The sequence below is a fragment of the Centropristis striata genome, chromosome 13 (assembly GCF_030273125.1).
Source record: "Centropristis striata isolate RG_2023a ecotype Rhode Island chromosome 13, C.striata_1.0, whole genome shotgun sequence".
Taxonomy (NCBI): Eukaryota; Metazoa; Chordata; class Actinopteri; order Perciformes; family Serranidae; genus Centropristis; species Centropristis striata.
In genome coordinates, this window is record NC_081529.1 from 27,427,882 (window position 1) to 27,451,105 (window position 23,224).

A 23,224-nucleotide genomic window follows, 5' to 3' on the forward strand; every position below is an offset into this window, starting at 1 on the left:
TTAATCTCTTGTCGTGTCCTTATAGTCACCTTCATGCTTGACACATTCAAATGGGAATGGGGTTAAAGGGGTTAAACAGCGGGGAGGATTAAAACAAGGAGACCTATAGTTCTCATTGTATGCTTGCAAAAGGTTTAAAAGAGCTGATTTGTTTGTTTTGTGTCAGAATCATTAATGGCTTGCAAATTTGAGTTAGTTTAGTTAAGTTTGCATCAGTAGAGTACATAATCAGGTTTCACCTAAGAATACACCTCAAACTAATGTTACATGTGTGGAGTTACTTTATAGCCACATGTATCAGACTAATCATTTTATTAAATAATTATTATACAATGCCTAAACCTCCTTAACTCTATCGAAACGAGAAACAAGAGGCACCTAACTCCATCATCTTATTAAAATATATAAGAGCATTTAGAATGTATACATCTGGAAACTGTCTTTGAAATGTCCATCATGTAAAAATGCTGAAGCATTTGGTAATGCAAAACAACTTAAGTGAGTTGAAAGAGAAGGATATAAGTCATTCTCATGGTAAATAAAAATAACTTTTAACAAATCACTCACTCACTCACTCAATCACTTTAGGTTGCTCTTTGAACCATTCACTCATCCCTGAGGAGCAGTGTTAGAGTAAATGGAAAACTTACAGTTTGCATGTGGTTGCATCACACTTAGCAACAGGCCTGAACACAACAGACACTGCCTCTTGTACTATGGCCTTTCATCAGAGAAAAAAAAACAAGCTTTAAAGTTTAAGATCTAATCAGATGCACTTTGACCCCTTACAACATCTATCATGAATAGGCTCCACTTGTCACCAGAACAGTCCCTTGCTAATAGCATCATTGTCAACACATATTGAGACAGCTGATAACCAAACTCAGACCATTCTTTTTCCATTTGTGTTTTTAATGTTTGGAGTGATGCAATTATCATCATATTTGGATGATTGATTAAGCTTGAATACTTTTGCTGCACCGTCCCTCACCACCAGATGGCAGTACAATGCAGCGTATTAAGGTAGTATAAACATTAGCTTCTAAAATATATTAAGCATAGGGTGACTAGTTGCAAAAATAACAAGAGTCGAACAACAAGGGCTTAATGTGGATTTAGCTGTACCCTGGGAAACAGCAAAGAGCAAAAATAATAATTAATATGACAAAAACTATTAAAATAATAAAATATATCAAACTGTTATTAAATCAGACAAAATATTTAATATCCCATTTACTATTGTGTCAAAATGAGCTAATCTTAAGAATAAAAGATTGCATAATAGCTTAAAAAACATGGACTGACATAATATATATCATGATAAAAGTACAGTATATGTCCCATTAAGAATATAAACTGTAATACAGTATTGAAGTCGATATCAGGTATGAACAAAACATCATGTGACATGCTGTCAGAACATGACTGTTATTTGTTGTTTGGGTCACCAGCTCAGAAATCAAATAAGCACTGCCCCCTCTACAACACGCACGTGCGCGCATGCACGGCCACACACATTTTCAAGGAATTAACTGCATTTTCAAGGCAGGCGGCACCTATCAAGTTTAAAATAGTGTCAACAAGGGGTGTTTGCAATGCCACGACTTTTTTGGTTACTGATTTTATTGAACATGTGACTGAATTAGAGGCTCACATGGCTGCGGTGGCTGCATGATCCGCTTTACTTTTTTAAAGTCCGGTGATCGGTAGCTCCCTCGGCAGCGACCATCCAGAGCAGAGGACCGCTGAAAAAAACAGCGCCTACCCGGACAAATCATGGCGAACAGCGGGCAGAAAGTTGTGCTGATCACCGGCTGCTCCTCCGGCATCGGGTTACGAATCGCCGTCACGCTGGCCAAAGATGAAAAGAAGCGTTACCATGGTAAATGCGCTTTCTTCTACATTGTTTCTTTGATCGGACCTATTAGTAGCAAGCCTCTAATAGTGTGGTTCGCTTGAAAACCTATTCCGTGTTTACTTTTCCCTGCAAAGCTCTGCTACTGCACCAACCCTCCTTTACGCACAAAGTTCGGTTGAGTTTCATGCGCAACTCTCGCTCTTAACGCAAATAAGTGATTTGGTGTATTGTCCATTGCAATAGCTAACCCTGGAGATATCGGATCCATATCCCTTTGTAGGGACTGGGTTTCAGCCGCCCCTTTGCTTCAACAATTATCATCTGAAAGCACAGTTTCCAGGGTAGGGCTCTGCAAGGATGCCGCTTTCCAGGCGGAATCATAAAAGGAGTCTTGTCAGTTCTCTTTCAAGTGACTTCTCCAGCACAAAGCCCCCTTTTATCGCAGTGAATTGTAGACCGCCTGCTCCGGTTTAGTGCCGTGTCTAATGTGCCCATAGTCCCCTCACTGGAGCGAGTGTTGAAAGGGGGACAAAGTTTGAGACCTGTACAAGCGAGGGTTCACTCTAAAGCAAGGGCCTTGTTTGAAGTCTTCATTGGTGCACAGTGGAGTTAGAGTGTCCCACTTTGACATTGTTGGTCTGTGCGTCTCCTCTCCAGCTTCCCAGCCATCATTAATGTCACTCTAGGAATTGGAGATGCAAAACCTTTCCTTGTCATGGAGCCTCAGACAGAATTAAATTATACCACCTTCCCACCCCCACCCCTTTTGGTTAGAGTTTGCCTTCAAGACCTCCCCTTGTTGTTAGATGTTACTTTATGCAAAATAGCATAATTGGCTACAAGTCAGTGAGCTAACAGTAAAAGCCATGATTGCAGCAGTCATCTTGTACATTGTCTTATTAAACTCATTTCAGCTTGAGTTCTCACTGCTCTCCTTTTGTAACCACAAGTATAAGTTTTTTTTTCTTTGGGGGCCATCAGGATCTGATGGGATTTATTACCGTGAAATAGGTGAGCAAAACAAAAGTGATCCCTGGTCCCTGAAACACTGGTTTGAGCAGGGTTTTTTCCACAGTGACTTGCTTTCAATAAGGCCACCTCTGAGCTTTTTCCAGGGTCTTTAGGAAATCCAGCAGAGATTAGATATTGCATTGTGCATAAAGTAATAATTAGTTGCAGCTCACATTGGACAAACTCAGAGAAACCCAGAAACCCCCGAAAGAGTGCGCAATGCAATGTGGTTCATTCAAGAATGTTTAAGCAGCCCAAGAGTAATTCCTGCAGGAGCCAGAAGAACAATGGACCTCTTGTTCACTTCTCTACCAATACTTAAATCTCTTTCTTCATGGACCCACGGTTCTCAAATCATAAGATTAGACTTAATTAGACGCCATGAGAGGTCATTAATGCATAATCTGCATTTGACTACTTGCAAAGACAAGTTGCATGACACTTACACAACATTCTAAAAATGGACCTAGTTTTATTATTATACATGATGATATGCTACATCAGTAACATTGCATGGCAATGCATAGCCCCTACAGCACAGGAAATACTTTTTTAAAGCTTACTTAATTAACCTTGTCTCTGTTCAGACAAGAATCAGGTGAGGGTTGGCCTTTATCTGTAAAGAAGAGGTTGTTTACTCCCACTGGTTGCCATTGTGCAAGAGCACTGTCTCTATTCTCTGCTAGATAGTGTCAGTCAGCAAAGTGTTAGCACAACACACAACATGGAAGAAGGCAGGAAAGCCAAGTCAACACTGTGCTGATAGTAGCTGTCACTGGTTGTGATAGATTCTTGTGCTGAATGTGGGTTAATGTGGCCCAGCGTGTAAAGTTCACAGGAAATCAATTGTGTGTCCTGTAAACTGACAGGCGTGGACATTGGTGGGAACTCTGATCTGCACGTCTAACTCTGGCACAGTGTGTGTGTGTGTGTGTGTGTGTGTGTGTGTGTGTGAGTGTGTGTGTGTGTGTGTGTGTGTGTGTGTGTGTGTGTGTGTGTGTGTGTGTGTGTGTGTGTGTGTGTACACCAAGTTGAGTTACTCTGCAAGTCTAAAGAACTGTTTTCTGGTATTATAGAGGAAGTGTAAAGCCACATCATACAATTAAAAAGTAATTTGTCTATGTCTCTCCCTATCAGTCATTGCCACGATGCGGGACCTGAAGAAGAAGGACAAACTGGTGGAGGCAGCAGGAGATGCATATGGAAAGACCTTGATGTTACTTCCACTAGACGTGTGCAGTGACGAGTCAGTCAAACAATGCATCAACAATGTCAAGGACCGCCATATTGATATCCTGAGTGAGTGGGACACACCTGAAACTAGGCCTGCATCTGTCTTTGACCCCTTCCCCATCTTTGAATGACATTTGATCTATTCAATGTCTATTTCTATGTGTGTATACATTTTTTTTATCACATATCTTAGAATAGATGATAATTTTAAGGTCCAGTTTAACCTCAAAGTCAAAAACATATTTTTCCACATACATGTAGTGCTGTTTGTCAATCTAGATTGTTTTGGTGTGAGTTGCAGAGAGTTGAAAATGTCAGCTGTTGAGATGTCTGCTCTCTATCAAATATAATGGAACTAGATGGCACTTGGCTTGTGGTGCTTAAAGAGACAAAAAATGTATTTGAAAAACTCAAAAGCTATGTCTCTTTCCAGAAAGTATGATGATGTTACTCAAGATAATCCACCTACTTTGTTTTGAGCAGTTTTATGTAAGAACAATTTTCTTTCTACCAAACTACACCCACCATGAAGAGAGAAGCTACTTACTGATGAGAGGTAATGTTTGTGAAAGCGTGAGATGTAAGCATTAATAGTGTCCTCATAAGCTGAGCAGCAATGTTAGCTGACTCAGTAGATGTACACTTCCTTCTGCATGATATGGTTGTCTGGTGTAGTTCAGTAGAAAGAAATGAGTTCCTGCATGAAACTGCTTGTAAAAAGGTCTGTGGATAATCTAGAGTAACTGGTTTGATTTGTGGAAAGAGACATTGCCGTTTAGTTTTTCAAATGTATTTATATTTTGGCACTTTGAGTACCACAAACCAAGTGCCATATAGTATGATTATATTCAATAGAAGGCAAACAGCTTTACTGTCTATATCTCCAGCACTCTGCAAATAAATACTAAAAACTACAGTTCAGAGAAAACATTTTTTTCATTTTGGGGTAAACTGTCCCTTTAAGTATGTAGCTTAAAGTCATTAAGTAATCTACTCTATGACCTTATTCAGTTTCTTATCTGTGTGTAGCAAGATAACTGAATAGACGAACATTAACCCTTCACCTTCCTTAGATAGTAGCCTGTATTTAACACAAAGTGTAATGCCATACCTCATTGCACTAAAGACAGACTTTTCAAGTGGAACAGCAACTATCACAGTACAGTGTTATTTCTGTAATAAATCACAACTTTAGAACAAATCTTTGAGGCAACTGAAATGTTTTTGGTGGTCAGTCTTTTGTAGCACTGGTTTTGCAGTTGACATTAAGTGTAGGTGGGGGGAGGAGATTGGGAGAGTCTTGAAATTCCAGTGGGCAGATAGATTCTGCACCAAAACAGAAATATCCTGAGTGTGTGAAATAGCTGAAACTAAGTCGACAGCTCTATCTCTTTTGTTTGTTATTTTTCTAAAGGGGGGTCCTTAACGCTAAAACAAAGCACACTATGTATTTTGAAATCCAGAAAGTACATCACCTAGAATTAATTGGATCCTTGGTATTAATCAATCACTCTATGTAAACCTGTACGTTTAATGGTAATTTGGTAAATTGTATGGTGCAAGATTAATAACTCTTGAAAATATTACTTTTTTCAGTTATTGTGTTTAAACCTTTACTCTGGATTAAGGTTCTATTTATAAAACTGCTTCCAATCTCACTCTAAATCCAACATAACCTCCCCCTTTACCTAATTACTCAAGACACAGAGGCCCTTCTACATGGACCGGTGTTACGTCACACCTCGCTGGTGTTGTCACACACTGACATCTGGTGGTGAAGTCATGAAATACCATCTGTTATCTATTGATGAGTGATTATTCTTGTAGAGAGGTGTGTAAGTGCAATCAATATAGATACTGCTTCATATTAAGTCAATAATATCTTAACCTTTTTTGTAATTGCAATGGCAAAGATACAAGCAGTTTGTGATGTCTGTGTGTTTCCTGTCAGTCAACAATGCAGGCGTGGGCTTGCTTGGACCTGTGGAAAGCATCAGCATCGAGGAGATGAAAAGAGTATTTGAGACCAATTTCTTTGGTGTTGTTCGCATGATCAAAGAAGTGATGCCAGACATGAAGAGGAGGCGCTCCGGACACATCGTGGTCATGAGCAGTGTCATGGGTCTTCAGGGTATGATTTATTTGTATTTAACAACACAGAAAAAAGTTAAAATATGCAATCCAGTTAAGTCTGATGTTAGAACACACGAAAATATACTTGAGATTCTAACCATCTGATATATTTAGCTATCCCAAAGCTCTTGAAAAGCAGGATAATTGAACTCTAAATGTCTTCAAGCTACACACTAATATTTATTTTAGACATACCAGTGGAGAGTCTAAAGTCTTGAAAATCGTATTGAACTGCAAATCTTACAGTGTGTTCTGTATTTCAAAAGTCAAAAGTTACATACATACATACTATACAATATCAGTAGCACTTCAAAAACTAGAAACTTCATACTTAGATTGAATTTCATTACATAACATAATCACCTCTTTAAATGCTGGAGAAAAAACACTGAACTATTTGGGTTTTGTTTTTTTATGCAGTATGCTAAAATGTATTGTTTTCCAATAGTAATACTTGACAATGTGACTTAAGTTACTGTGACAATCTTGAATGTTTAAGTTAAAGAACATCGGATAAGCTTTTATTTACCTGCAAGTAGGCTGACTGACTTGCAAGTTCCATCTGGGACTGGTGTTGTCCTGTGTGACGTCTATCTGCTATTCTGTGGTTTTAAGTATTTTAGACCTTTAATGTGTAAATCATGTTTCACGCGTGTCTGATGTTAATTGAGTATTGTGAGATGTGATATTACAATGCACTGATGATGTCCTTTATCTCTCTGCTTTGTTGGTTTAGGAGTGGTGTTCAATGATGTTTACACTGCCTCTAAGTTTGCCATGGAAGGTTTCTGTGAGAGTATGGCTGTGCAACTGATGAAGTTTAATATCCGGTAGATTACCCTCTTTCCTCTGCTCCTCCCTCACGTCAGTCTTTGCTATGTACTGTATAAGCTCCTTCTCTCGCGTCTTTCTGAATCTGACTGACTCCCTACAGGTTGTCCATGATTGAGCCTGGCCCAGTGCACACTGAGTTCGAAACAAAGATGATGGAGGATGTGGCCAAAATGGAGTATCCAGGAGTCGATGCCGATACAGTTCGTTATTTTAAAGATGTTTACCTGCCATCATCCATAGATATATTTGAAGCCATGGGCCAGACGCCAGAGGACATAGCCAAAGTAAGGGAGCAGGTTTATATTTTGAATTTTACCTCAAGATTCAAGAATCAATGTTGCCTACATAGCAATTAAATCAATCGAAACTTTCTTCTCATCTCTCCAGTGCACTAAAAAGGTTATTGAGTCAAACAGCCCTCGCTTCAGGAATCTCACCAACAGCCTCTACACACCCATTGTGGCCTTAAAGTACGCAGATGAGACTGGTGGCCTGTCTGTCAACACCTTCTACAACCTACTCTTTAATTTCGGCCCTCTCATGCACATCACCATGAGCATCCTCAAGTGCCTGACATGCAGCTGCCTGCGTAGACGTACTGTCTCACCTAACTGAAGAGGGTGTCCAATCCTGGCCCCCCACCCAGTTTCTACTGCCTTTTCCAGGGGTGTTGGGTGAAGAAGGTAGACTAGAGCCAGTAACTCTGGAGCGAGGAGGTGCCTTTTAGTTCAAAGACACTACCATGATAAGCTTGGCCAGACGACATGCACAATTGCACAAGTTTGTCAGAGGGTAAATGTATGCAGGATGACCTCATGCACACACACAGGAACATACACACACACACACACACACACACACACACACACACACGCACACAGAAATATAAGCAACATACACATTGGATTATTACACATATACTATAAGGCTAAGGGTATGCCTTAGTCTGATATAGTGTGTTTATATAGTGGTTAGATGTCTATATTGTTTGATTGAGAACACAGAGATGTATGAGATATGAGCCCCATGGAAAAACAACAAAGCACAAAAAGAACAGAGAAAAAAATAATGCTATCACTTGTAGCCTAGATAACTATAGGCCCTCAAGAGTTATATCATGTATGACAGAGACAGAAAGAATATATCTGCTTTGGTGTTGTACCCTTAATTTCCCGTTTTTCTTACCATAGTGTTCTCATGGTCATAACTGCTGTTAAAATCATATTTTTAATCTTTTGATAAACTGAATGTTTTTCAAGATTTGTGAAAGGGTGGGTCAGATATTTTTAATCTAGCATCTTGATTGAAAAATAAACAGAGTTCTGATTTACCCTCGAATGTAATTTTTTAATCAAAATGTGATCACTTTGACAAGTATGTTTTCATGATAGTTTAAAGGTTTTTTTAATTGCTGCGGCTCATTTATTTTCTTTTAGTCTTTAGTTTACAACAACATCACATCTTATATTTAGTGAATATGCGCATATGTGTGACTGATTCTGACTGTTGAATTTGCATGTCATAACACAACCAGTGATAAAATGTTTCTAAATTGTGAAGAGTATGACAATTTAACTGAGAATTAGCTCTTCAGTTTTGATCAACAATGCACTGAGTTGCAGACAATTGTATACTATTTTGCACACTTGGAACAAATGCAGTTTGCTTGAATGAATGAGTCAAACAAACTTATTGTTGGAAGATTTGAACTTGAAAGAAAAGAGCAAAAGCAAACGATAAAAATGTCTTGCTCTCAGTCTGCTAGACTACCTGGGTACCAAGAGGGGGCAGTATTTCACTGCTTTTTTTCCCTGGCAGCCAACCTGTGGATTTCAGGGGACCAGGAGCAAGCAGAGCCGGAGATGTAGTGTAAAGTAATTTGTCCTAAGTAGCCTGAGATAGAGAGTGTAATACAATTGAATAATTAAAATCTCCCCAATACTGGCCATCATGTTTCTTTGTGTGTATGAAAAAGGTTTTGTTTTGCACATTGCATAAAAGTATAGGTTTCAGTAATACAATAGTCAACATCAATCCACACTGAGTATTTTAAATTTAATCTGGAATCAGTTAATCTGGAATTATGGATATTCCTTAAAAGTAAGCAACATAAAAAATGTTCATGTAACAAATGTATCTCTCTAACAGAGACTTTAAGCTATTGCAACTTTTCAGGTGAAGACATGCATAATGCCTTTTGCAGAGCACGTACTTGTTTTTGCATATGCATTATTGTGCATTATTGTCTGTGCACTTACACACACATTAGCATGTGTTTGCATGCATGCGTGTGTGTGTGTGTGTGTGTGTGTGTGTGTGTGTGTGTGTGTGTGTGTGTGTGTGTGTGTTTGTGTGTGAAAGTGTTGTATGAGCATGTCTATGGGGCAAGTTAGTGATCTGTTGATGGATATAAAGAGGTCATGGCCTGTTCCCCATCAAAACCCCTCCCTTGAACCCCCACCCCTCTCACACACACACCCTGCTTTGTGCCGTGTGAGAGAATGTGACCTGGTTCCCATCCCTGAGGAGGGGTGAACCCTAATGACGGCCTCCTCAGACACATTGCGCAGCCCTGAGCCTCCCTCTCCAGCTGGCCTCCTTAGCCCATCGGGCCGGGACCCCCGGTCCACACTGGGAGAGCCCTGCAGTCTGGCCTGGATAGCCTAGCCAGAGTTTTTCCTGTGTGCACACACCTTGTCCCATCCCATTTTGCCATGCCCTGCCATGTCCAGGGTGGTTACAGTCACCAACTGCATGGGGCTCATCATCAGAGGACAGTGCAACTGGTTGCAGACCTGTAGTTTCTGTGCAGTGTACAATGAGTGCAGCGCCTCGGCTCTGTGTATGTGTCTTCATCAGAGGCGACAGCTCTGCACAATAGAACAAAGACGCTGTCAATCACAATCAAATGGGTGTGTGTGCGGGGGGTGGAGGGGAAGGGGAGGTAGGAGGTTGGGGGAGGAGTCTGTGTGTCTTGAATGTTCAGGGGGATGCCAAGACCCAATGTGGGACGCTGAAGGGTAAGGGCAGGCGGTGGGTGGGGGGCAGTGAGGGGTGGGGGTGTGTCACATTTGGGAAGATGAGAATTGGGGTGCCCAGGCCTGAATGGAAGACCTGTTTACTAATTGAATGAACACAGGAGTTACAGCAAAGTCTCATTAGACAAGAGGTCTTATCAAACCATTGTTGTGTACCTTTGTTTCAAGAATGTAATTGCATGATAATTAGGGCAGCGTGATGTGGTTAGGTCTCCCCTTAATTGTAACCCTGTCACAATTACTGAGCCACTAAACATGCGTAGGCTCTGTCCTCATGCACCCTCGCTGTGTACTAACAAACAAGCCACTTGCATTTTTAGACAGTGAACATGAGTAGAGAGAAGGAAAACAAGGAGAACCTCAAAAGTTATCTTTGGCACGTTTTTAGGATACATTCTTTGAAATCTCCCTGCCTCCTCTCTTGCCCGGTCATTGCCGGTTCAGCCATTTTACCGCATCCTCTTTTTCGCTGTCATCATCACTAGAGAGCCACACCTAAGTCTGATTCAGACTGTGATGAGATAGAGACTCAGAGACAAAAAACAAAAGGGTGCTGCAGGGGTCAGGGAATTGTTAGAACCGAGTTGTGAAAATGGAAAAGTGAAAAGGAGAGAGGCAGAGTGTGAGAGTAAGAAAAAGAAAGACAGGGACGTCTGGCTACTGTGGGATGCTGGCATTAAGTGGAGCTGATGTCTAGACAGGGTGCTTCAACCTGATCCCAGGTCAGGTTGGATCAAAGTTTGTCTCCACTTATCTGTTTCTGTTATTACTTCCTTTGCCAGCAAGGATCCTTTCTGACTAATTCTGAATAGTGTCACAGAACCGACATATGACTTGGTCATGGATCAGAAATATATTCAAGGCATAACAAGACAGATGAAAGCTGAAAACGGGTGGAGGTCAGCTACCATTTAACATGGTTGCATGTGACTGGAGATGTAGCCACATGGGACATATTACTATCCCCAGGGCTGATCTGGGGTCTGAGGGGCACTATCAATCTTTATAAAGTCAAAACAAGGAGAAGCCCACGTTGCCATGTAGCTGGCCTGTGGCAACCGTGTCAATTAGGGCAGCAGAGGCCACAGGGAGAAACAAACACACAAGGTCCATTTCTCCTTATCTGTCCATTCCCTTTCTCACTCACTCTCTCTGAGGCCCACTGTCTGTCTGCCCTCTCCTCTGTCCATCTCCATAACTCCGCTGTGCAGTGACCTCTCACAGACCCAACGTGGGTCACTTGTTTATTCACACATGGAGAGAGGGGTCATAATCTCTCGTACTGAGTAGAGCTGCTTGTTTGTGAGGCCATTCACGATCGTTTGGAGGTCACAACATAAATCAAAAGAATTTTGGCTCTAGTTGGCCAGTCATACACATTGTTTTACACACACAGAACCGCTATTGTCTCTAACATTACAACATTAGCGTTGTCCCCTTTCCCTACTGCTCTTCCAGAACATAAACAATCCAGCTGGAATTTCCAGACTGCAACTCAGTTTGCCCACTACCGTGTCGTCTTGTTCCGCTCCATTCACTCTCTCAAAACTACCAGTTCCAATGAATGTGAAACTCTGTTATTAGAGGGTTCATTTTCTGTACAAGCATGATAATTGTCAAACAAGGGGAGGATGGTTAATTGTGCTGGGTTTAGAGCTGATGTAATCTGAGCTGGGGTAACATGATCCTTTTGTTTTTATTGTGGACACTGAGGTAAGATTGGTGTAACATTCCACAGGAGGAGTCTGAGTGCAATTCACTGATGTCATATACAGATTTGACTAAAAACCTGACACTCCTGCTTTGGGGTAAGATAAGATGAAGGGCATGACAGAGTCCAAAAAGAAAAAAACAAACAGAAAAGGTGAAAAAAAAACTCAAACAAACAAATCACGCTGTTCTCACCAGCCTATGCACTCACATTTCTTCCTGTAACATATCATCTTCCTTTGGGTTTCTAACCTCTTCCACCATGGATCAGTTGTTTCTCTCTTTCAATGTTGTAATTAGATGTCTGGGAATCTAGTGCGAAGAGGCATTTAGATTTTTAATTTACTGGAAAAATAAGCATATACTTTTCTTTTTGGTTTGACCGACACCAAGGAGGGGATATTCTCATCCAAGAAATAATTATCGTTTTAATTTGTTTCCCAAGGATGGCTGTGTTTTTCTCTTTTGCCTCTGGCAGTGCGCAAGTGAGTGAGTTTAGTGAATGTGGATGTGGATGAGTGTGTGATGAGTCTGACAGAGTGACGGGAACTCAAAGACAGACAGACAGACAGACAGTGACTGCCACTGGATTGATAGTATACAAAGTGACAGAGACAGTCAGTCTTTGTGTGATAGACAGTGACATCATCAAAGAGTCTATCAGTATTAAAGTTGGGCCTTGCCTGGCAACCCTGGCTATGTACCAGACCTATTTCCCTGCCAGAGAGAAAGCCTCGCTCTGGACCCCATCAACACTGCCATGGATCTGATCTATTCACTGTCGCCAACCATAAAGATGAGAAACCAAAGAGGGTGCGGGCACACCCATGCCAGGAAGCCTGTCTTAGCCCAAAGAGCCCACATCATTGTTTATTCAGCTTGAGTGCATCATATCTTGGCAGTCAGGGTGAGAGTGAATAGACTTTAAAAAATGTACTTCATAAGAACATAATAATTACACAGCTTCAAGTAGCGGCTCACTTCAGCATACGTTATAATGAAAATTGCTCTTGCGCCCCTGAACTTCAAAACTATCAGGCACGTTGGTCATCTGCTGCATTCAAGTGCCAATGAACGGTAAACTTTGTGCTGCATTCATGGAACCACCGAAGCAGATTTTTTTTCCTTCATCAAAACAAAAGAATGCCTCTGTCTATTGACCGTGAAAAGATGTTCATAGATTTGTCCCCAGTGAAGAGATGTCTTTGTTGGTTATCTCCATTGGTGAGCCGCCTCCATTTGGCTCGGCCTAATCAGAACACAAACACGCCTCTGTCATTTGGCTGCTCTCCCTCTCACCCTCCATCCCTCTCAGTCCATCTCTTATTGACTCACACTACAAATTAGATTCTATTTTCTCCCTTCCCAATTCATTTTTTTTTTTTACGTCCCCTCTCATCCTAATGCTTATTAATGGGTGTGTGAGCATTTGCAGCAGAACGAAATTCACACCACACTGTTAGTCTCTCTCTGGCCCTCTTCCTCCCACCTTGGCCTCTGATTAGTTTTCTCTCTTTCATCCTCCGTCTATCTAATCAACTCATCTAGATGGTGTGTGTCTCCCTGAGGCACACACACTGAGGACTGGCATACATTAACTCTGCTTGTCTGTGCACAGCTTGGTTTCGGTTGCCGGAGGGGAAGTGTTCGGACGTAGAGAGAATCCCTGAGGGAGAAGACTTGTGCTGTATTGCTAATGAATACAGGGTGGTCACATCCTCATGTTCAAGATTACAGTTTCCTTTCATAAAGGGACACATACACACTATACTGCTCACCCCCAGAACCAAACAGCCAATATGTAAAGTCAAATGTGGCTGCAAGCTCAAGATACATGACAGAAAAAAAGAGGGAACAAGAAAAACATCCAGTCCAGAACCAGTACTGAATCAGTTCAACTCCACTACTAGCATGTTTTTGCTTGCACTTAGTTTGTATATTTAAATGTCACATACTGCATACCATTTTTACATCAAACACAATCTTATGTTAATTTGGAAGACACTTTCTTTCAAAGTACGTTATGTGCCTCTGGGCCTGTACTTCCTATAGAACAGCTCTTTTCAGTCCTGGATTGTATCCAGCCAACACTACTGTACACACACATGCACTTCAGGCAATGGAGGGATGTGGTCATACTGATGTGGGCACTATCCAAAGCTGGATACGTCACTCCAAGTCCTGCGTGCTGTCACTGGATATCATAAGAAATCCTTTTTTCTGCACTGTATACACAACCCACCACTCGTTATGCATTGACAGTACTGACGTTTTTTGAAACATTGTGTTTGTGCGTTTAGTGTTTATTTCCAGCTGCCATTACAATCTTTTTTCAAAAGTTTATTCTGCATACAGTACACAGTGGCGCCCACCTTCCCTCTTTTGTTTTTGTTTTTACAATTGTTAAAATGTATTTCTTCAGCAGAATGCCTACACGGGTGTTTTCACTTGTTTTTTTGTGCACTCTGGACTATCCATACATCCACAAATTAAAAAATAAATAGATATTTTTCATATTAACAACAACATCAAACCTGGCTCCAAATTCGAGCCCCGGGAACTGGAGCTCAGCACTGCTCCTAAATTAGGTAATGTCTACCCCAGAGGATACATTTGGACACAATGATTAATACAAAAAAGGAAAGAAAGAAGTATTTTTTTTTATTATTTGAGTCCCTGTATAATTTTGTATGTTTTGAAATTACTCAAATATGGCAGTAAAAAAAAGCATACCAATGATGCCAGTCTTGTTTGGTAATGGAATGATGATTTAGGCAAAAAAACAAAGATCCTTCAAAGACAAAATAATTAATTATGTAATGCTACATGTTGGTAGTGTTTTTAGGACACTGTGGCAAGACGAGAGAGCCTTCTTGAGAGTACATTTGTTCTTTCTGTGGTAAGATAAGTTGTATAGATAAGTATATAGTGTAAAGAAATTACATCTCTGTCATTTGTCAGAGTAACTTCAGTCTTATACTAATTACACTAATAATGCCTCCCCCAAAAATCAACATCTATGAACACTCAAATTTGCTGTTTAAAATAAACACATCAAATATAATTTTACTAATGTTACATTATGCATACCCATGTGTTGGAATTGAGTAGGTTGAAAATAAAAACATATTTGATGGGATCTGAACCAAATGTTTCTTTGTCATATTAGAGGGAGCAGACCTTTCTCCCAGATCCATGCCCTCTTCATATTTCCCCTGACCTGTAGAGAATGGTCTAACTGTGATATTTACTGAAGGTCAGGTCTGCCATGAGTACCGGGCAGGACCCCACTCATGTGATCGCCCACTATTTTGGATTTTGTCCAGGAAAGAACAGAGTGATGTGTTTGGTCCATGGTGGGAAAAGCATCCCTTGGAATGTGACTTTGAGAGAACCGTGTGGGACCGGCAAAAAGCTTTTCCCTTTCCCTCAGTAAAAAGACTTCTCCTCCCGAGCCTGTGGGAAGGTCAGAGGTCAAATGTACCCAGTACCCACTCTCCGTAGAACACAAAACCCACAGCTGATGTTGCAACTCTGTCCAACACCCTCAGGGCAGAAGTAGAAACAAATGGCTGCACAGCTAGTTGTACAATTCTTCTTGTGCTCAGTCTGACAAAACACAAATTCATGTGTGATTGAGCCATAGACTGTTTGAGCCTGTAACAGGGACATTTACTGCCAATGTGTGGTTTGACGCCTTCATCTTGACTAGAAGTTTGATATCTCAACAGATGAGTCATGTCAACTCAGTCAGATAAAACTACGTGTTCAAACCTTTCAGCCAAATTGTGCCATATTGTTCAACGCGGACATGATGTAAGCTTGGATATCCTTGCATGCCTATTGTGCACAGTGTGTATGTGCTTTTTCCCTTTTTTAACACTTGTCTTTTATGACTTTGTTTTTGTGTCTTGTTGCCTGAGGTTAGTGTCATATGTTTTGTTCCTAATATAAAGAAAAACCAACCCGTGGAGCAAAGCATGAAACGACTTACCTCATAGAATCAAGGGCTTACTATTACACAAACATTACAGGGTCTGACCAAAATATTTTCTAGTTCCCATCAGATACAGTATATTTATGACTTGTTCATGTTCAAGAACCCATCATCCCAGTCTCTGAGGTATTGTCAATGAAACATGGGAGAATATTTCCTCCATCTTGACCTCCATACCCCCTCCTTTCTCTTCTTACAACACAAGCCCTCACAGGAAAATAATAAACAGATGAGTGGGATGGGAACAGCTTCGAGCGAGAGCAGCCAGGCACTTAGGTAAGCAGGCATCTCTGCACTGGTTCCCAGGCTGAAGGGAAGAAGGGCAGGCCTCAGCTTGACTCACCTAGTCACTGAGAAGAACCAGAAAAACTTGTCAGAAATCACCGTTACCTGTCACCGTCATCCCCAATTTACAGACTCTTCACACCTCCTTGCACAAGTCTGGACACACCAACGGAGGAACTGAGAGTAAAACAACTATTTCAACAAAGAAACCACCAGTGAGGATTAGTTGTTCTGTCTTGTGCACTATGTGTTGGTTTTGTGACGAGAAACTCTCTATGATTGGGCAGTATAGCTGTTTGAGATGGGTTGTGCTCGCAGTTGGGTAATCTTGGAGAGCAGAGAATTCTCCCAGGCTTGTGGGCCCAGGCCCGTGCCAAAGTAATCTGCAGACAAACACAGACTATTAACTACTCAGTTTCACAGTAACCCCCCTTTCCCGCACCCACGCACACGCCCATAATGAAACATACAACCACTTGCACAACTCTTTCCACAGCAGACACACAGAACTGCTTAAAACCTCAAAATGGCTCTGTCTGTCACATACGCATATCTCAGAGAAATCCAGCCTTAGTCTTATCAGCTGCGACAGAGTTCAGAAACACAGGTCTGCTCTGCACTCAAACACACAGACAAAAGTACTGGCTTCATTTCCCCTGCTCCCTCTCTCTCCTTCATTCTCTCTCTGTATTCTGGCAAAGTCCACTTTTGCAAATTAAACACAGATCTCCCATAGATGTGGGGCTGACAGCTCCAGCTACGTGCCAACACTACTAAACGTCTGCAGGTCAAAGGGTCTAGGAACACAGGATTATTCCTACTGACTCTCTTGAGCTAGACAAGTATTTCAGTTGGCTCTAACTGTATATGCTTTTGTGTCACTGGCCAATGACAGATAAACACCACAATCATAGGGGGCTGATGATGTTTGCGACAGCGTTGACATTATAGAAATACTGAATCACTGACACACACAATGTTTTGTAGACATGTATAAGCAAAAGTGGTGGAACCTCAGAAGTGTATACAGGCATAATGTAGGTGGGTGTAGCAACACCACAACAAGACTGAAGTGACGAAAGCATGTGTGTCTGGACTTGATCAGTGTGTACTTGTTTGTGTGTCTATGAGTCATTCTATTGTCTGAAAGGTTTTGCTTGCATGATTCTTTGGCTGCCAATTTACAGTACTCTTTCACTTCTGCTTATGCAGAGTCAAATGACTTCTCATATTACTCCTTAAAGACTAACTCCCACTATCAGGAAACTCACACCATGTACCTGCTGCTATTTATCTGTTTGCCTAACTGTTCACCTCTCTCTTTTTATTTCCCAGTGAGTGTGTGTGTCTGCGTGTTTGTTGCCACAAAGACTAAACATGGAGGTAGTCTCTGTGATAACACCTGTTTGTTTCTGAAGAGTGATGTTTTTGCCGTCGCCATCTTGGTCGTGCCTGACTTTGCCCAACTCCTGGCAAAACCAAAAAAGGGGCAGAGAGGTTGAGCTTTGGTGGGATAGTGGTAGGCGTGGGGCAGACGCAGGCCAAAATACAGCGGCTATCCACATGTGACAACAACCACCTGAACACAAAGCGTCCACACCCATTTACTTTAAGCCTATATAATATAATTTTTGCGGGTGAATTGTATAAAAATTGACCCTGATACAGTTGCCATCAACAGGGAAATTTGCTATGGAGACCGAAACATTTTTTTTGTTTGTACCTGGCACGAATCATGTTTATTTTGAACAAGCCAACCTCAAGTGGCATTTCAAGGAGCTACAGCTTTGGTTACCTCTGCTTTGGCTTATTTTTCCGGAAGTGTAGGTTGCCACTTGGTTGCACAGCGTGTGCATGTGAACACAGGAACATGTTTCATCACAACGAGTCTGCTAGGAGCCACACCGTCTAGTGGAAGCCAAGGAACATATGCACTGAATGCAGATGGACACTTTGAAAGGCCAGAAGAAAAGTGGACGCCCCCGCAAATGTGGCTGTGTGTGCATTTAAGTGTTTGCACATACAAGAGAGAATGCTACAGAACAAAAGCACAAAGAAAATGTGCGGAAGCCACAGCAGCCTGGTCCCTGTAGCAGCAGACTGGTCACTGTGGTGAGTGTGGTGGAGGGTTTCGGCAGGGAATCGGGTAGAGGGAACAGGCCCTTGTATGGTGAAATGATGCAGACCCTCATTCCTCTGGCCTTACAAAATACTATTTTGGGGCATTTTGAACTCTCCCACGCAAGCACAACAATTTTGGGGTTAGTTCATTTATTTATCTTTTATGTTTTCCATCTAATGAAGCCCAAGAGAGACATGTATAGTTGTTTTTGGCCTTTAAGTCAGGGAGAAACGGAGGAGGGGTGTGAGTGTGTCTGCATGCCTGAGTGTGTGACTGTTCCCTGAACAATCATTGCATTCGGTACTTTTGAGCCTTACCCAAAAGCACTGCTGCTGCTATGACTCAACTTTGATATCTGTAGCCTATTGCAAAAGGTGCGCCTGTTCTGCAACACAACTGGGCCTAACCCTGCTAGTGTAACAAAGTAAGTTTCCTGCTCTGTACTGGTCTAAGCTGGATGTGGCTGTGATTTATGGTTATTATACAGAGGAGGGGAAGGGGGAATGGGGGGGTTGGTGGCGTGGGAGAGACCCTGGGGAAAGAAACTTCTCTCTCACAACCCCAGTGCAGAGGGCCAAGAGTGGGGTTATAACCTACGTTTCTGTTCAGACGCAAACACGTATACACACACACACACACAAACACACAAAGTAGGTAGTACAGCACGAAGGGATGAAGCAAATGCTTTTCTATTTTTGTAATTAATAGCTTCTGACTTGTCTGCTAACTTTAACAGACTTCAAGGACATGGAAATGCTTTGTGGGCCCCACATTTTGGAGATGATGACTTTGTTTTCCTACCACTATTGTAGTGACAGCTATAAAGGGTGCTCTATTATTCTTTTAAACAAGGTCATATAACTCTTCTTGGCATATTTATTTGCTGTCCTCAGATTGGTTGGTGATTACTGTGGTTTCAGCAAAGGACTCCTGCATTAACTCTCCTCTACTCAGCTGCACATCAATAAAATAAAGAAAAGATAAAAATAAAATGAGCGCGAATGCTTTATACCTCATAAGTTCCTTGCCTCATATGGACTCTTATGTCATCACAATGCAGTTTGTGTCAATGTAGCAGTGCATTTATGTCTTAAGGTAGAAAAATGAAAGGGTCACTAAGGGCTATTTGAACTGTGAGTTATGGACCATGACAGACTTTATTAAATATTTCTGTTTGACTAAGACCCTCATAGAGTGTGTGTTTTTTAAACAGTCAGCCATTTGAGACGAGGGGCTTTCAGCAGCAGTGGTGTGTGACTGGCTGCTATTGGGGCTGGTGACAGTTGTACTGTAGCTACATGCTCTGACAGAATATTTCCAATGGGAGTCGTAAACATAAATGTCCAGCAAAGAGCTCACTTTCTCACCCTAGAGTTGATGATTAGATTTAGTTTATGAAGGTAAAATGTGGTTGGCCTATTCCTTTCAGGTTATTTTTAAGCACATTAAAGTTTTAACAGCTTTTCCAATGACATGTTTATTCCTTCCTTCGAGTCGGAGAAGTGAAGTGGCTATGCAAGCGTGAGACGGTTTATTCAGAAGTGTTTTAGGTTGTATGATTTTGCAAAAATGCATGTGTTTTGGAAGTAATGAGCATACGGCCGCTACCATCAGTATGAATGTGTGTGTGAATGAGCACAGTCTGTAGTGTAAATCGCTTTGAGTGGTTGCAAAGCGACTAGAAAAGCGCTATATAAGTGCAGATCCATTTACCATTTACAACTGGATAAATGACACTTGGATTATGCTGCACAAGTGGTGTGAAATTTTGTAAATTAATGTTTTGATATATTTTTGCTGTTGTTAAAGCCAGCCTTCAAATGATCAAGGACTTTCTCCATTTTCAGATTCTCATTCATCATGAAGGGATGAGATAAAAAAACATTTTTTTTCTAGAATACAAGATAAAAGTAAGTAATTGATACACATTTTGCAGGTGAGGTACTCCTGCATACACGTAAAAGTCTGGCATTAAAAATGCTACTTAAGTAAAAGTGCAAAATTTTTAACATGAGAAAGTACTCTAATAGTATGTAAAAGGCCCCTGTTTGTGCTATACTATTTATTATATTACATTAATGAAATAATACAGGTGCATTAATGATAAAGAAGCATTTACTATAGTAGCTGAGGTGAGAAAAAGCTGTCATTTGTTCCTTTGCATTCTGAATTTGGTGCCATATCATGCTGGTGTGATCAAGGCATCCGGGAGATCCTGGAATGCCTGCTTTTTGGACCGTTGTGTCCACAAGGTTGTTTCTCTCCGGATATGTGGACAACCTCTGAGCTATGACACTGAAGAAGATCTTACCCTCTACATTTAGCAGACTGACGGGTCGAAATTGGCTGATATCCTTGGAGTCCTTATCTTTAGGGACACTCTCATGAGACTCCACCACAGAATGAAATTGATTAAATGTAGTGGAGTTCCAAGTTCAACATTTCCAACTGATTCATAAAAAATGTATATTGGAATTAAAAGTATATGAAGTATAAAGTACCATGAAATAAAAAATATGTACATTAGTAGGATTTGTACTTAAGTACAGTGCTCAAGGAAATGTACTTAGTTACATAACACCACTGAATATTTTCTTTATCTGAATCTGTTAGACTAAAGGGCTTCCATCCAGCTGCACAATGCCCTTGCTGTTGACCATGAAGCCTTCCTCCTCCTTCTCCACTCTGTAATGTCTACTAGCTTCCAGACCTGACCCTGACACTTCTCACATTAAAGCTTGTACACGCTTCCATGAACCCTGATGTGGGCCTACTGCAGGGTACGTGAGATAAGACTGCGGTTGTAGTGAAGTCTTTCTGATGTCAACTTTATCAGAGGCCCCATGAATGGACCAGCATAGTTTTGCTGAAAATGCAACAATAACACACCTATCACACTCCATTCCCTCTCGCTCTCTCTGCTGGGATGAGTGTGAAAGATAAACTGTCAGACTATCTCACAGAGATCAAGTTCCATGCCGCACCATCAAGCCTAAAAAAACTCTCTGAGCAAGATAGCGCTTGCACTGTGGATATATTTATAATACGCAAAAACTTCCTCCACAATATCCTCATATAGTATTTTCACAGTTGAATAAATAGCCTTTTTTTTTTTTTTTACAAGGCAGCAGACTTTGCTGAAAGTTTTAGATCACAAGCCACATTCACAAGTCCAGTTTTTTATCCCCTGCTGTGCCACACTTGCCCAACTCCTTACCACCCTGTAAACACTGACAGGAAGTGATTTCACTAAGTGGATCTATTTCATTCTGTGGAGGAGTCAAACTCGCATATCCTCAGGGAACAGAACTCTGACCCCTTTGTGCAGTCAGCCAGGAGGCTCCTTCTCCATGCTGTCTTTTTCTTTCTCTTTTTTCATCCCTCCACAGTCCACTTGTTTTCTCACTGTAAGCTCCAACTCAGTATGCATCCCACAGAACAACATTGCTGGCCTTTCTCAGAGTATTGTTGATGGAGAGAATGACAGGTGAAATGGGAAATACAGCTAATTTTTCACTTGAGAATTGACTTTTCCCAGTGTTTAGGTCCCCCATTAGGATTGTAAGAGCATGTGTGTAGGAGGAGGAAAAGGGAGACAACTTATGGTTGCAATTTGAAGATGCTTTTTTTAGTTACTCTTAAATGTGGGAAGTCAAAGTCATTGAGCCTGGGGCGTCTGTGGGAAGGCAAGCTTGAGATCTGGGAGAGAGGGAAGTTTAGATCTCCTGGTGGAATTCTCTCACTTTCAACTAAGGGGGGGCTTTTGGTTTTCAGGGGGCTATAGGCTTGTTGAAAGTTGGGAATGCTTATTTACATTAGATTGATTCAGTCTGTCACAGTAAAGGGGGAGGCATACAAAGTTAATCTGCAGGAAACGGAACATGCAGCCCACACCACATGCAGTTCTCTGTAATGTGGGAATCCTGACCACATGACGCTGTAAATGCTGGAAGAAGGCCTGGAACAGAACCACAGATTATAGTCTAACCAGGGGGTAAAAGTCAAAAACTTTGTGCAATTTGGTGTGATCCTGCTGGGTTTTTGTGTGTGTGAAAGAGAAAGAGAGGGAGAGAGGAGAGAGCAAGAAAGAAATTGTAGAGAGAGACAGAGACCATGCATAGGCTTGTAATGGTGTAAAGTGCATCTTAGTCTTTCTTGCCGGTTCCCAGAGTCTGAGCCAGCTGGATGGTAACTGTCAAGTCTTTGCTACACAGCTGCCCTCCAAACTGATTAGAGAGAGCTGGCTCACTTCACCAGCAACCATTATGCCCTTCTATCCAATCTGATTTTGAAGAAAATGTAAAAACACAAGTCAGATTACATTGGTGCTTTTTTTCAGTGCTCATTGTACTTTGAGGATATCGAATGTGGCCAGACGACACACCCTTCGCATACTTCTGAGTGATTGTCGTCTGTGAAGTTAGAATACCACAAGTTTGTTCACAGAGGGGATTAGTGTGAAAATTGACGCAGACAGATTAAGTGATTGAACATACATATTCTTAAAATTCAACTTCAAAAGATTCAAGCTAACAGATGTGACAGTTGACCAATGATACTGCCGAGATATATCCGTTGTGCATATTACTTTTTAAAGAGTGGCTGAAATGCAATCTGCCCATCTTTACAGGGGCCAGGGCAGTCTGCTCTCGCCAGAACACAGCACGATGAAAAACACCATCAAATCGGCGTGCTAATTCACAGTAAATCCTCTTAAAGAACTCCGTTCCTTCCTGTCACTCACACACACACAGGGGTCACAACCTCCAGAGTGTATGGCTACAGAAGTTTTAAAAACCGGAACGAAAACGTCACAGTCCAGCCACAGGCCTCAAGCTGCAGCATAAGAAATAGGATACCCAGAAAACGGACCTGCTGCTGCAAGAAGAAATCACAAAGGGGGTTTCAAAGACACCGGCATGCAGATGAGGAGACATGTTGAGAAGGAAATGTGAGTTGGACTGATGTGGAGGTCACACAGGCTTGCTGGAACAACTGGGTGG

At 41.5% G+C, this 23,224-nt stretch overlaps 1 protein-coding gene across 1 annotated transcript; it reads left to right on the top strand.

Annotated features, from left to right (window-relative positions):
* Positions 1-1,485: 1,485 nt before the first annotated feature.
* On the top strand, positions 1,486-9,013 carry rdh8a (retinol dehydrogenase 8a). The gene is made up of 6 exons (XM_059349062.1): positions 1,486-1,882; positions 4,007-4,168; positions 6,054-6,233; positions 6,972-7,065; positions 7,170-7,353; positions 7,457-9,013. The coding sequence occupies exons 1-6, from the start codon at positions 1,777-1,779 to the stop codon at positions 7,682-7,684; spliced, it is 954 nt and encodes a 317-aa protein (XP_059205045.1). The 5' UTR covers positions 1,486-1,776; the 3' UTR covers positions 7,685-9,013.
* The last annotated feature ends 14,211 nt before the right edge of the window (positions 9,014-23,224 follow it).